The sequence below is a fragment of the Mustelus asterias genome, chromosome 16 (assembly GCF_964213995.1).
Source record: "Mustelus asterias chromosome 16, sMusAst1.hap1.1, whole genome shotgun sequence".
Lineage (NCBI taxonomy): Eukaryota > Metazoa > Chordata > Chondrichthyes > Carcharhiniformes > Triakidae > Mustelus > Mustelus asterias.
In genome coordinates this window covers 62,180,871-62,197,021 of record NC_135816.1, presented here as the reverse complement: position 1 = coordinate 62,197,021, position 16,151 = coordinate 62,180,871, and the positions used below count along the sequence as shown (strand labels likewise).

Below are 16,151 nucleotides of genomic sequence, written 5' to 3'. Positions count from 1 at the left end.
TACCTCTTCATCTACTGAAGCCACTAGGCAACTTTCACATTAATAATAGCATGCCTCCTTAACATGCCATTCGTTTTCCATTAATATATTTCTCAGTGAGCACAGGAAGTGCCTAACAATGGGGCTGAAGGGTCCATTCATATTTAGTACTTTTTAAACAATACAACTTGTGTGGTATTGCTGCAGCTACAACATCTGAACATTATTTCACTAATCATTAGGTTAAATATTAAAAGTGTAATATTTTTAGCACCTAATCTCACTGGTACACATTTAAATGCACTATTGTGATGGTTGTATGCCTGATAGAAACCAAATCAATAAAACAACAATCAGTTACCACAAAAGGTGGGGTATCTCTTTAAATGTTAGCTCCCAGAGAAGCAGCCTCTTGATAAGAATCAATAGCAGCAATGATGCTTCTTTTGCTATCATTTCTGTTCCCAATTGTTGCTTTTGCCCTGCAGTTTGAACACTTTGCTATTTTTCTCGGAATGTGGCCGAGAAGTGAATTTCAGTCACTTTGAAGCCACACCCTCAAGTATTCCACCCAAAGGCTTTGACTTTAAGCTCTGTCAGAGGTTGACGTGTTTGTCAATGGAGTTGTCAGGTTTCCTAGTGAGTGACCTCTCCCCCTCCAAGACACCCATGGAGTCTCAGCCTCTGACTGCACCCCATCCTATAGAGTAACATACTTTTGTCCTTGTCACTGTGGGGTTGTTGGTTAAGGTTGAAAGGTCATGCCTCAGCATGCAGCAAATCATTCCTCCTTGTCTTCCCATGTCAGGTACTGGGTCGTGACCCTTTGGGGGAGGGTGGGGAGTTTGATGATGAGAAAGACATTGATTTTCAACAAAAAACATTGCTGTAGCACATACATATTGAAATGCTTGAGCTTTCTCTGGTCAATAACTCTATTGAATGTCCAATGTAAAACAATTGAGTCATAGCTGCTGTTGCGGTAGAACATCCTATCCCTTTAGGCAGAAACATTATCAGAGTAAGAACATCTCATTTTATTTCTAGCATCTCATTCTCACTGCAGGTTGGATGTTTGAGTACATTGGTGCGGGCACTGACATCTTTGTGTCACCCAGCACTTTTTGGTGCAGTCAAATCTGTTTTATTTAAATGAAAGTCTATCACACATTTGTGCTAGCATAATTAAAAGAAAGAGACATTCTTCTCGAGGGATAAAGTTATAAAAGAATGTTAAGACACAGAAACAGGCCATTCAGACCCATCAAACATATATGTCCCTTTTCTCTAGTCTGTGCTCTGCTTCAACAGAAAAATGTGGAATTACATATTCTAACCACCCTCTTCAAATAAACCTTTTTCTAATGTTCCTTTTTATTATTATTTTTGCAACTATTTGTTACTATCCTGTTACCAGCTCATTGGCAACAAGATCATAATCCTTCATAATCTTAAGGACCTCTTATAAATGTAGAAACATTTGCAGGACTATGAGGAAAGGTAAGGGGCATGGGACTGGTTGGACACCTCTTTCAAAGATCAGGCCCAAGAACTCTTGGCTGTATCATCCTATGGTTCTAGGTCACCCCTTCTCAATTCTGTTAAAAGGTTTGAATTCTCAAGGCCCTCTTTATAACAGTAGTACCTAACTCCTGTGTAATTATCACTGAGTCCAGCATGAAGAAAATTTGCTGATGTTCCTATAGTCTGGAACCAATGCCTCCCCAGACTATCAATGGGGTAAAGTTTCTGACAGGTTGCGGAGGTTCTTGTAATGTAATATGCCTCAAAAATCAGCCAAAGCAGCGCAAAAGATTGAGGAATTTCAAGTGCAGATTGAGTTTCCACAATCTTTTGCGCTGGTTTTAAAAATAAGTTGGCCCTGTCCACAAAAAAGGCCACACTTTCAATTTAATCACCATGCACGTTGTGTCTATTTGCAGACCTTCATGGAAGCTGTTAAAGTGAAGCTTTTCTTAGGTGCAAAGAATCAAACAGACATCTAAAGCTTTGAAATATTAAAAAGTATATAATTTACTAAGGGACTGATTACTGTGCATGAATTCAACTAGTAAATGATTCTGCACTTAAAGGCATGTCCAGCTATTAAACATCAGGTTCCTTACAGGTAGTGGGGAGGTGATGGCCAAGTGGTATTATTGCTAGGCTATTAATCCAGAAACTCGGCTAATGTTCTGGGACCCAGGTTCGAATCCCACAATGGCCGATGGTGAGATTTGAATTAAATTTAAAAACCTGGAATTTAAAATCTAATGATGACCATGAAACTTGTTGTTTGTTGGAAAAATCCATCTGGTTCATTTATGTCCCTTAGCGAAGGAAATCTGCCAACCTTACCTGGTCTGGCCTATGTGACTCCAGAGCCACATCATTGTGGTTGACTCTCAACCGCCCTCTGAAATGGCCTAGCAAGCCACTCAGTTTCAAGGGCAACTAGGGATAGACAATAGTGCTGGCCAGCTAGTTATGCCCATGTCCTACGAATAAATAAAAAAAGGACTAGAAGACACCCTTATTATTAAATGCTTATTTTATGTGATCTGTTTTAATGATTTAATGAAACTGCACCAGGATGTCACTCCTAAGTATATCAAGGAATATGTTTTAATGCAAGGAAAGAAAATACCATTTATGTTCTGAACAACTGCCTATGGAAGATTTTATGTTTGCGACAATGCAAATGACTGAGTGGCAAATTGAACCACGACTGTACTTTGGAAAACTAGTGCAATTTGCACCTGCATTACCAATTGCGGCCAAAACAGAAAATCTTGGCCAATGTCTGTGTCCATAAGATTTTTTATCTCGCTCTGATGTAACAACAATAAGTGACCATGACTACTATCCTGTAACTAAAATGAAATCAGGCTAGTGTCATCCCATAGCCTCCGAACCAATCCCAGCTGAGTAAAGTCGAATGATCAGAGTAAAGCCCTCAACAGAGTTTAGTGCACCTTGAAGTGTTTGTACTTTGAAGGTCAGTGTTATCTCAGGAATTCTGGGCAGGATTGATAAGGGCTGTGATTGTGTCGCTGGTCTGTTGTACTCACATTCAAATGCCCTTTGGCATCCTTGTTTTAGCTTTTGTTCAGTCACAAAACTGGGTTATTTCACTATTAATTGGAGCTAACAAACAATCTAGGAGTATGCGTTGAAGCAACTGAAGCAAGGGAGAAATTTAGTTTTGTCCTGAAGATCTAAACTTTTAAAAATAACTGATTGCAAGAATATTTAAACTTTAAATGGTACTGCTTGAGAAAGAGCTGACTCATAAATTTACATACATAGGACTTGATTCTTGGAAGCAACAGGGCTCTTATTAGGGTTACCAACCCTCCCAGAATGGCTAAGAGTTCCCAGGAACCAACCTCAATTTCCTGGGGGCAAAACAAAGCATTCTGGGAGCATTTCAGTTCCTGGCAATGGCGGCCAGGACCGTTCATCAACCAGTGTGCATTCAGGTACCAGCTGACCTTCCGTCTGGCAGGAATTTACCCCCCACCCCCAACTTGGCATCAACAGAAGCCACCTCATGGAAATATCCAAACAGACTATTAACCACATTATCTGTGCTCCAATCAGTTGAGGCAATGCATACGCAGGGTGCAGAGCTGGATGAAAGTGTGATGATTATGAGCCAATGTTTGGCTCGGCTGAGACTGGCCTGATGCTGGTATAGAGATTAATTAGTGTCAATATTAGTAATTAGTATCAGATCATGTTGGTGGTGACTGGACGGACTGTAGCGCGCTGCAGATTTTCATCCCCTAGCAGGGGAAGGAATTATTGAGACTCCAGTAATGGAATTTAGTGCAATAAGGTTCCCTCTTACTTAGTGTCACAGACCTTTTCTCTAATTTCACCCATTTGTGCCTCACTGTTGTCTTTCCATTTCCATTTTGCCCACTTTTGTTAATGTCACTTCCACCAATGTTTCCCGGAATATGGCCAGCCAGAGGTGGCAACCCTAAGTCTCGCTCTGCACCATCCCTTTTAGGAAATGTTATCACATTAAGTGCCACTTGGGCATTTAACAGATCAAGGACACGAAGGGCAGAATTTTCTCCTCTTAAACAGCAGTGCCACTAGGGATGTTTGACTGCTGCTTGTCATACACGCACCCAAGGTCTAGAATTGTTGCTGGATCCCAGGCCACTGCTGAATGATGGGAAAGAGAGGTTGCCGGGTGGGAGTGGTGGAAAATAGGATCGCCAGCAAGGTCTCAGCAGCTCCTGCCACTCAAATCAGCCATTGAGTGCCTTTGAATGAGGGATTCATCTGGGAGCCCGCAAACAACTCTGCACAGGTTTGTTTGTCATGTTCCCCGGGTGGCAAGCCCCCTCATCTGCACTGGGTTAATACCAGCAGCAGCAGGCTATGGTCCTTAAGAGGCCACTAATTGACAACTTAAGGGCCTCAATTGGCAGGGAGTCAGGTAGGCAGATATCACAGGGTCTTCCCACCTTCCATGCCATCGAGATACAAGTGGGAAGACAGCAGGATCCCCACCCACCATCCTCCCATTTGATTAAATACCCTGCAACCAAACATGCCATGGAGAGTGCATTAAATTCTACCCCTAGTTTATGAAGGAATGCGAGGCAATTCTTGACTTTTTAATGGGATACAGGGCTAGCAATGAGTAAGGAGAGTGTTGTTTCTATATTGAAAAATCAGTCTTTACTTCAGAAGGACAATCACCATTGCCCGTCTTAGGCTGATAGGTGAAACACGGGGAACTCAACACAGGACAAAATTGGCATTATTTTTGCACAATGATACTGTGGGGTTGGGGAAGAGAAGCAACTCTCCATATTTTACCATTTACAGAATATGAACTAGAATCAGCTTGGAATTAACTCAGATTTGATGATTTCACATTCTCTAAAGAGCCAAGTCTTCTCACAATCTTCCATCTGTCCTGTTTTGGCTAATCCAATGCAGCTGTAAAATAGAGCTGCAGCTTCCAGCCTGTCTCACAGCCCAGCCAACATTACATACTTGCTGTTTTGTGTTTGGTACTTAAGAGAAGAATGACTTCAAAAAAATCCTAAGAATTTCCCTTCAGAATTAGTGTCACCTGTTTGGGTGGAATGGTCCCACAAAGAATAGAGTTTGTTGTTGGAATTGGCTGATGCCTCATTATTCCTCCGCCTCATTACTGACCCTGGTGCATAGAATCACTGATTTTGTTACTGCAATTAATCCTTGATAACAGGGATCAGTGACACAGGGCAAGGCTTTTTAGTCAAATCTTCCTTCTTTCAGAGGATGTATCAACTCAGTCTTTCTCTGCACTCAGGCTGGTATTGTGCTATGTCAAGTATTCCTAGTAACCCATCTGGTGTTTCATAAGTTCAAGCTATCGTTCTGCCTAATATTGAACAGGTTCCCGAGGTCCATGCTGCAATTTATAGGATCGAGGGGCTGGATACCTCAGTCGGCCAAATTACGAGCATGTGCTTCAGAATAATGTCAGTAGTATGGATTTGATTCCTGTACTGACTGAGGTAGATGTAATTGGGACCCGACTCTTTGTCCTCTGAGTGAGGAAGACAGAGCACAAATGAATAAATTAATTCTGTTGGAATTGTATTGTACAATGTTAAAAGGCATGTGCAGCGAGATCATGGCTGATTTGCAGTCTATACCTGCCTTTGCCCCATATTCCTTAATACCTCTGATTATCAAATACCTATCTATCTCAGTTTAAAGATAACAATTGATCCAGCATCAATTTCCATTTGTGAAAGGGTGTTCCAACCAACCCAACCCAATCCACCCCACCCACCCAATTTTCCCAATTTCCCAAGATCTGGTTCTAACCTGTAGTCTAGCAAGAGAGAGAGGAGCAACTGGTGGCTAGAGTGAAAAGGTAAGAGATTGGCTTTATTTTACTTACTTTTTCGCGGGGTTTCTTAGTCTAGTAGTTTTAAGGGAAAAACGGAAGTAGACCGACCGCGGGGTGACCTGGGAAGAAAATTTTTTTTTTAAAGCGCACGGGAGGTTTAAAAGCAGGCCACACTATCCAGCGGGCAGCGTCGTTAGCGGGCAGCGGAGTGAGCAGGGAGCAGAGTGAGAGCTAAAGGGCTTTGGCTCAACAGGCTTCGACAGAAACAGGCAGAGGCAGGGTAAGCACTGTTCTTCGTTCATCCAGTAATTTAAAGAAAGGGGTAATTATGAGTGGGAGGCCAATTTTTTGCTGTCAGCGTCGGATGTGGGAGTTCATGGAGTCGCTTAGCCTCCCGGAAGTCCATATCTGCACCAGGTGCGTCGAACTGCAGCTCCTGAGAGACTGCGTTAGGGAACTGGAGCTGCGGCTCGATGACCTTAGTCTAGTCAGGGAAAATGAGAAGTTAATAGATAGAAGTTACAGGCAGGTCATCATACCAGGGGCACGGGAGGAAGGTACGTGGGTTACGGTTAGGAAGGGTAAAGGTCACGTACCAGAGAGTACCCCGGTGGTTGTCCTCCTTAACAGTAAGGGATGGGTGTCAGACGGGAGAGAGGAGGGGAGAGAGCAGTCAGTGATGGTATCCCCTGTGGTTGTTCCCCCTCCAAGATAAGTATACCATTTTGGATACTGTGGGGGGGATGACCCTCCAGGAGTAAGCCACGGTGACCAGGTCACTGGCACGGAATCGGGCTCTGTGGCTCAGAAGGGAAAGAGGGGAACCAGGAGAGCAATAGGAGTGGGGGATAAAATGGTTAGAGGCACAGACAGGTGGTTCTGTGGGCGTGAACGAGACTCCAGGATGGTAGTCTGCCTTCCTGGTGCGGGGGTCCTGGATGTATCTGAGCGGGTAGGAAGCATCCTAAAAAAGACGGGTAACCAGACAGATGTCATTGTCCACATTGGTGCAAATGACGTAGGCAGAAAGAGCAGGGAGGTCCTGCGGGAGCAATTCAGGGAGTTGGGTAGTAGGCTAAAAAGCAGGGCCTCTAGGGTAGCGATCTCTGGACTACTCCCGGTGCCACGTGCTAGTGAGGCTAGGAACAGGGAGATTGTACAGCTGAACGCGTGGCTAAAGGACTGGTGCAGAAGGGAGGGTTTCAAATTCGTAGATCACTGGGAAGTCTTCAAGAGAGGATGGCACCTGTACAAGAAGGACGGGTTGCACCTAAACTGGAGGGGTACGAATATCCTAGCTGGGAGTTTTGCTGGTGTGGTTCGGGTGGGTTTAAACTAATGTGGCAGGGGGGTGGGGATCAGAACAATAGGTCAATAAGCATAGAGGCTGGGGACGAAGTTGGGGCCAAGACAAGGCTATCTAAGAGGAAGAGCATTCTGGGGGAGGATGACCTCAGTGGGCCTGGAGGTCTGGAGTGCATCTGCTTCAATGCAAGGAGCGTCACGGGCAAGACAGACGAGCTTAGAGCCTTAATGCTTGCGCGGAACTTGGATGTGGTTGCAGTGACGGAGACTTGGTTAAAAGAAGGACAGGACTGGCAGCTGAATATTCTGGGGTACAAGTGTTTTAGACGAGACAGAGGAGGGGCGAGGAAAGGTGGGGGAGTAGCAATGCTGGTTAGGGAGCGTATTACAGCGGTACAGAGGGTGGACAATATGGAAAGGTCAGGTAACGAGTCACTGTGGGTGGAGCTCAGAAACAGGAAGGGTACAGTCACTATGCTGGGGGTATACTACAGGCCTTCCAACAACCCACGGGAAGTTGAGGAACGGATATGTAAGGACAGATGCAGAAAAAATAGGGTTGTTGTAGTGGGAGACTTTAATTTCCCTCACATAGACTGGAAATTGCTTAGGGCTGGGGGCCTGGACGGGGAAGAATTTATAAAATGCGTACAGGAAGGTTCTTTGGAACAATATGTTAACAGTCCAACTAGAGAGGGGGCTATATTGGACCTAGGACTGGGGAATGAGCCCGGTCAGGTCGTCAAAGTTGCAGTAGGGGAACATGTGGCAAATAGTGACCACAATTCTGTAAACTTTAGGATAGTAATGGAAAAAGATGAGTGTTGTCCTAAGGGTAAGGTGCTGAATTGGGGGAAGGCTAACTACAGACGGATTAGGCAGATTTGATGGCTGTTGATTGGGAGAGGCTGTTCGAGAGTAAATCCACATCTGGCATGTGGGAGTCTTTTAAGGAGCAGTTGATAGGACTGCAGGACAGGCATGTGCCTGTAAAGAGGAAGGATAGGAAAGGTAGGATTCGAGAATCGTGGATAACCAGTGAAATTGGGGGTCTAATCAAAAAGAAAAAAGAGGCATACATGCCAGATGTGGATTTACCCTCGAACAGCCTCTCCCAATCAACAGCCATCAAATCTGCCTAATCCGTCTGTAGTTAGCCTTCCCCCAATTCAGCACCTTACCCTTAGGACAACACTCATCTTTTTCCATTACTATCCTAAAGTTTACAGAATTGTGGTCCAGACAGCTAAAAACAGATGGAACACTGGAGGAATACAGAGAAAGTAGAAAAGAACTCAAACAGGGACTTAGAAGGGCAAAAAGGGATCACGAAATGTCCTTGGCAGACAGGATTAAAGAGAATCCTAAGGCATTTTATACATACGTTAGGAACAAGAGGGTTGTTAGGGAAAGAATCGGACCTCTCAGGGACAAAGGAGAGGAATTATGCTTAGAACCAAAGGAAGTAGGTGAGATCCTAAATGAATACTTTGCATCAGTATTCACAAAGGAGAGGGACATGTTGACTGGTAGTGTCGTAGAGAGATGTGTTGACCCGTTAGAAAAAATCTCAATTACAAGGGAGGAAGTGTTAGGGTTTTTAGGAAACATTAAGACAGACAAATCCCCAGGGCCAGATGGCATCTATCCTAGACTCCTCAGGGAGGTGAGAGGTGCAATTGCTGGGCCTCTAACAGAAATCTTTGTCTCTTCACTGGACACAGGTGAGGTCCCAGAGGATTGGAGGATAGCAAATGTGGTCCCGTTATTTAAGAAGGGTAGCAAGGATAACCCGGGTAATTATAGGCCGGTGAGCTTGACGTCCGTGGTAGGGAAGTTGTTGGAGAAGATTCTTAGGGAGAGGATATATGCACATTTAGAACTGAATAATCTTATTAGTGATAGACAGCATGGTTTTGTACGAGGGAGGTCATGCCTCACAAATTTGGTTGAGTTTTTTGAGGAGGTGACAAAAACGATTGACGAAGGAAGGGCCGTGGATGTCGTCTATATGGATTTTAGTAAAGCGTTTGACAAGGTCCCTCATGGCAGGCTGGTGCAAAAGGTTAAATCTCACGGGATAAAAGGTGAGCTAGCTAGATGGGTGGAGAACTGGCTGAGCCAAAGAAGACAGAGGGTAGCAGTGGAGGGGTCTTTTTCCGGTTGGAGGTCTGTGACTAGTGGTGTTCTGCAGGGCTCTGTACTGGGACTTCTGCTGTTTGTGACATATATAAATGATTTGGAGGAAGATGTAGCTGGTGTGATCAGTAAGTTTGCGGATGACATGAAGATTGCTGGAGTTGCGGATAGTGATGAACATTGTCAGAGCAGGATATAGATAGGCTGGAACATTGGGCGGAGAAATGGCAGATGGAATTTAATCCAGATAAATGCGAAGTGATGCATTTCAGTAGATCTAATGTAAGGGGGAGCTATACAATAAATGGCAGAACCATTAGGAGTATAGACACACAGAGGGACCTGGGTGTACAAGTCCACAGATCCTTAAAGGTGGCAGCACAGGTGGAGAGGGTGGTGAAGAAGGCATATGGCATGCTTGCCTTTATTGGACGGGGCATAGAATATAAAAGTTGGCATATGATGTTGCAGCTGTATAGAACGATGGTTAGGCCACATTTGGAATACTGCGTCCAGTTCTGGTCGCCACACTACCAGAAGGACGTGGAGGCTTTGAAGAGAGTACAGAGAAGGTTTACCAGGTATGGAGGGTCTTAGGTATGAGGAGAGATTAGGTAAACAGGGGTTGTTCTCCCTGGAAAGACGGAGGATGAGGGGCGACCTAATAGAGGTGTTTAAAATTATGAAGGGCATAGATAGAGTGAACAGTGGGAAGCTTTTTCCCAGGTCGGGTCACGGGTTCAAGGTGAGGGGGGCAACGTTCAACACGGGGACGTATTTTACACAGAGGGTGGTGGGGGCCTGGAATGCACTGCCAAGCAAGGTGATTGAGGCGGACACACTGGGATCGTTTAAGACTTATCTAGATAACCACATGAACTGACTGGGAATAGAGGGATACAAAAGAATGGTCTAGTGGTCACATGAGCGGCGCAGGCTTGGAGGGCCGAAGGGCCTGTTCCTGTGCTGTATTGTTCTTTGTTCTTTGCTCCTATGCTCCTTGGATTCTTCAACTGGTGGAAACAATTTCTCCCAACCTTAACCCATCTGTTCCCTTCAATATCTTGAAAACCTCAATTGCCTTCTAAATTCCAGATTGTAATAACTCAGGAAGCTCAGCTGGAAAGGGACGGTATTTATTGTTAAACACAAAATAAAGCCACTACTCCGTGACATACGCAAGTCCTAACCGGGACAACAGTTCTTCAGACCCTTCCCAATATCTGCCTTATAAAGGGCTCAGGTAATGAGTTCCATTTGGGCAGGCCATTGCCTGTTACCAACGGAACTCGTTCAGTGAGTCCCAAATGGAGATCAATTAGAAATTCCCCATGAGTTTCATGGGGATTATCACACAGGGAATGCAAGCCTGGTTTGTTTAATCTCTCCTCATAGCTTAACCCTTGGAGTCTGGGTGTCATTCTAGCAAATCTATGTTGTACCTCAAGGCCAATCTATCCCTCCTCAGGTATGCTATCTCTTCTAAGCACTGCTTGTAGTATTCCAGGTGTTGTCTAAACAGGGTTCTGTATGTATGGTGCACATGGTACAACAGTTATAGATAGATATGTGATGTCATTTAGCTGCACTTTAGGGTTAGTTCTGGACTTTAGTAGCACTGAGGAATGTTTGTAGGGCATGGCAAGACAGAAATTAGGCTGTTGAAGTTGACAGAGCTACAATGAGGCTATGGGAGTTTGCCAATATGAAGAGTTCACCTGGTAGCACTATACAGGAGGAAATGATGGTTTGGTATAACTCTAAGGCAAGGTTGTAGTTTGCCACACCTGGGGTCAAATTTGGAGTTTGGCTCACTGGTAGATTCCTGATGTTTATCAACAGTGAGAGGAGGGAAAAGATTTGACCTAGAAAGCAATGGATGGAGATGAGGATGTAATATTACATCTGGCCATGTTGATTTGTGGACTTTCTAAGAGTTGTCACTGAACGCATCGGGGCCTGTTTTTTTCACTCCCAAGTTGGGAGCAGAGTCAGCCTTGGTGATCTGGGACTTTTTCAGCTGAAAAAAAAGCACAATAAAACAAAATACAGCCCTCCAGCCCTCACCTCTCACACATCCTCACACCCCACACATTCCCCAAGTCACATCCATGCCAACCCATCTTACCTCATGACTCCTACTCACCCCCATGGCCACTCATACCCTCATGCCAATCTATGCATCACTCAGGGAGGAGAAAGTCATGACTGGTTAGTACCCAGATGGCACTGCACATGGCACTACCCTCAGGCCAGGGGAAATGCCTGGGAGCAGTGTAGCATGGGAGTGATTGGTTACGGGGGGGGGGGGGGGGGGGGGGTTCCATTCTAACCTTTGTGTTCTGGGGTGGCCTTTAAAAATGTATCCTGATCTTTAAAAATCTAAGATGCAAGGCTACCAGCATGATGTCATGGGACCCACCCATCAAGTTTTAAAAATTAAGCTCTGAGCAATTAGGCAGAGAAAGCCACCATTGGGGCTAGCACCTTCAATGGCTCTTTTCCCGTCCGCTCTGTATAAAAATGGGAAAATTCTGCCCAATATATCTAAACAATTACAGTGTGGCAAGTTTGCTATTATAAAAGGAGACATATAATTTATGTAAAAAGTTGACACAAAAATATTTTAGAAAAATGTGACTTTTAAAAGATAGTTTTTCCTTTAGGCCAGAAGTATTGATGTATAATCAGATTTGGATTGATAGAGAAGAGAGAGAGAATTTGAAGCAATTTATCATGAGTCATGTCATATTTAAAATGTAAATTTTCCATCTCTATAGGGTTGTTTGGCAGTGAAACTGCAGAACCCCAGGATCATATCCTCCTAAATATTGGTGATGGGCTCAAGTTAACATGTGACACCAATCGATCTGTGAACATCAACTGGTACAAAGAAGACAAGCAAATCCTGTCTGATGACAGGGTGCGTGTAGGCCGGAAGGTTCTGGAAATTGTAGAGATGACATATGATGATTCTGGCCTATACCTTTGTGTAGTACGTGGAACAGGCGAGATTCTAAGGAATTTCACAGTGACAGTTGCAGGTACAACTCTTAATTCTATTCAGTAAAGTCTCTGATATCTACGTCCAGGTGCAAATAAATACCTTTTCAAATAAAAAATCATTTGTGCTGCACGGAACGTAGCATCATATTCTTTGTATGACTTTAAACACTGCATTTGATTACTACTTTAGCTAAGTTGCTTTCTAATGTTTTTCAGACTTGATGGTGTCTGCACTTTAGGTCTTGACTATAGTTTGAATTCATAAATTAAAAAAAAAAGATGCAGCACAATGCTAAGAATGGTTTGAGGTTTTGTTTGCACTGAACATGAGGTAGTGCCATTGAATTATTGTTAACCGCTCCAATTTTCATGGGCCTGAATCATGGACGGGTTCATTTCTGTCGCTGAGTGGACAACAATTCAATATAAATACTGGAGGATATAATTAAAATCTCCTTTATGTTTTTGAAGTACAGATTTTCCAATCTGAAATAAAATTTTCTTTCTTAATTTTTATGCCAGGCAGTCTGATTTATCCAAGTGGAATTCGGGTGTGAAAGTACAACAGCATGTTCATCATGTACACTGGACATGTTTATTCGACAGGGCTCAAAGTGCGGCCTTCAGCTATTTAATAGAATTTAGGACCCAAGATTGAATATTCTGTTTGTATAGGAATTGGCTCTTCTGTTAAAAAATTAATTAATCATAATTTATTATTGGCAGGATTTGACACTTGCAATGTTAAAATAAGACATAACCCGTCACCATGGATCTATACTTTTTGGAATGGTAAACCTCATGGGGAATTGTTTAATTAATACTTTTATTGGACGATGCAACAGATGTGCCAATTTTAATAATATATACATAGTGTTGGATCACTTAAATACATGTGCAATACATTGAGTGTACATTATATAGCACTGTATTGATATGGTCCAATTATATAGTCAATCAAACTGAATGCAAACTGCTAGAAGCTGAGGAAAATTATTCCACCAGTACATTTGATTTCACTATAGAGTGCTCATGCATTCTGGAAAATTAAGCAGTATTCAGATTGCAAACTTCAAATTCAGTTCACAGGTTTTCACAAAAATGGCAGCTGATATCAATCTTTCGAAGAACCTTATTATATATTTGATGCAGTATAATTGATGCAGGATACAAAGCATACAGAAAGCAGTCCCTTCTGTGAAGTGCATGTATGCGCAATTATGGTGAGGACAGGATGGACCATTGAGCTGTGATATGCATCACATTCAAACAGCACCCAGACCCTCTCATCCTAAATTTGCATGAAGAAAGGTCACTTGGAAAAGCCGTTTACCATGTGCCTGGCTCCATTTCCTTAGCAGTTGTCCATTACTGGAAGAGGGAATTCAGCTCTGCACCAGTAACAGATCCCTGTTTGGAGGAAGAAATTAAACCTATTGCATAGTCAAATATAATCAACATGGCTCCTTTGCTGCGGTTACTACAGTGCATTCCATAAAATCTAGACTGGCGTGAGTAGAGTATGAAATTCCAGGTTTTCATGGGGCCTAATGTCCCCTACATTTATCATTACAGATTCATTGTCCTCTGGAGATGATGATGAAGATGGTGGATCTGAAGATTCAGCTCCGGAATCCAATGATGGTCATGCTTATTCTCAGAAAGGTCAGTGATTCAGACCTACTCCTTTTCATACACACGTACACACACACGTTGAGTCCCAAGGGGACTATAGTGAACAGGTTTTTTCTGGCCAATTAACTGTTGCTTGATATCATTGATGATTTATCCCATCACTTTATTGATGATTGGGAGAGGGCTGTAATTAGCTTGGTTAGATTCACCTACTTTTTGTAAATAAGCCACATCTGGGCAACCATCCACATTATCAAGTGGATAATAATGCTAAGCTGCATTGGAACAACTTGGTTTTGGCTTGCATATTGGTTATTAGCTGAATGTGGGATGAACAGTTATGAGTTTATTATAACAGTGAGACAACACGATTTTTCAACCACAAATCTTACAACCTCTTATTGCCCCCTTTGTGAGTATTAACTGCATTCCCAGGACTGTTGGACACATTCAAAGCATTAACATGTCTCTAACTTAGGAGAAGCAATTGAGTGACCCTAGAACCAACCAGTGAGCTCTCCAATTAAACTGCTCTGAGTATTTTTGGGTGACAATTTGTCTTTGCTATAATTGTTCAGTCTCTGAGGATCAGTCTCCGGCTAAATGTGTAGCCTAATTACCACAGGAGTTCCCAGTCCAGCTAATTGGGTCAATTACTGTACAGCTGATTAGGTAGGAATGTTTAGGAATGCGCAATCACTTTGGAATGAGTTTCAAATGGTTAGTGTTTGATACTGTTAAGTTTCACTTATATAGAGCTCAAAAATTCAAGTTTTAAAAAATTGACTCATATTGTCCAATATATCAGATTGATAGAGATTCTGGAGTAATTCAGGTGTTTACCCTAAGTACTTTACCCCTATTCCCACCCTCCCAGAAGTGTTCATTGCCATCTGACTGATTCTATGTGAAAACATTCTGCAATGATAAAATGTTGACTGAAGTTCATGCTTGAATTAGAATCATAGACTAAGAAAATAATAGAGCACAGAAGGAGGCCACTCAGCCCTCTGAGTCTGTGTCAGCCCTTTCAAAGAGGATTGCAGTTAGTCTACAGTGAGAGGGTTGTTGGAGGTGTCATCCTTTGGATTAAATGTTTAATCAAGGCCCTGAGTGCATTGTTAGCTGAAGGTAAAAGATCCCATGATACTTTTTGAAAGATAGCAATAAAGTTCGCCTGGATCTTGGTGAGCAGGTGAGTTCCCCCATTACACTGGCCAACGTTTATTCCTCAATCAAAGCCTCAATAACAGATTAATTGGTCATTTACTTTATAACTGTTTGTGTGAGCTTTCCGTATGTAAATTGGCTTCCATGTTTGCCCACACGACAAATTGCTTAATTTCAAATGTAGTTAATTGGGTGTGAAGTGCTACGGGATGTCCCGTGGATGTGAAGGATGCAAAATAAGTTTAAATACTTTCCTTTTTTTTGCATGGAGGTTTTGTGTGCTTTCATTGAAAACATGTGTTACAAAAATATACCGTAGCAAGATCATTTCTTCTACTATTAATAAAGGGATTTTGACCATTTCAAACTACCTTGAACGAAAGAATGAATTGATTAAGTAAACATTAAAATGTTTTTCATATCGTACAAGATAAATTCACTGATCTGTGCTACCAGAGTGGAGCCTTGTTCAAAGTGAGTGCAGGTCAGGGATACTTCTAACACTTTATGTCAATTCTCTAACCTATATTCATTTCAAGTGGAGCTCTCACCAGGAGTACAGGATCAGTTTTCCCTCTTGTCCATAATTTTTTAGAGACACTGATCCAGCTCTTAAGTTTCATACCTAACAGTAGTCGTGTTCCACATAATTATAGTTTCAATTTGAGCTGTATTTCTCACTGTCAGAATACATACAAGTCTATTATTCTCTAATTAATTTCTAACTGAAGAGCTTTCCTTCCTGGTTCCCCCCACCTCTCAAACACAGGAACACCTTACTGGACACATTTTGAGCGTATGGAGAAGCACCTGCATGTGGTTCCAGCTGCAAATACAGTGAAATTTCGTTGCCCCGCTGCCGGAAATCCCATTCCCACAATACGCTGGTTGAAGAATGGCAGGGAGTTCAGGGGAGAACAGAGGATCGGAGGCATTAAGGTATAACTCATTTTCACCAATGCACAACATAATTGGAGTTAAGGGTTCAGAATGATCACAATTCAAGTTCTGAATTTAAATACAGAACTGCTGTCTCACAGCGTCA

At 42.8% G+C, this 16,151-nt stretch overlaps 1 protein-coding gene across 1 annotated transcript in view; it reads left to right on the top strand.

The window, feature by feature from the left end:
- The window catches only part of LOC144505208 (fibroblast growth factor receptor 4-like), a 56,756-nt gene that overhangs the window by 19,077 nt on the left and 21,528 nt on the right, over positions 1-16,151 (top strand). Inside the window, exons 3-5 of the mRNA XM_078231186.1 lie at positions 12,076-12,339; positions 13,877-13,966; positions 15,876-16,045. Of these exons, the coding sequence (XP_078087312.1) occupies positions 12,076-12,339; positions 13,877-13,966; positions 15,876-16,045 (524 nt within the window). The remainder of the gene's footprint in view (positions 1-12,075; positions 12,340-13,876; positions 13,967-15,875; positions 16,046-16,151) is intronic.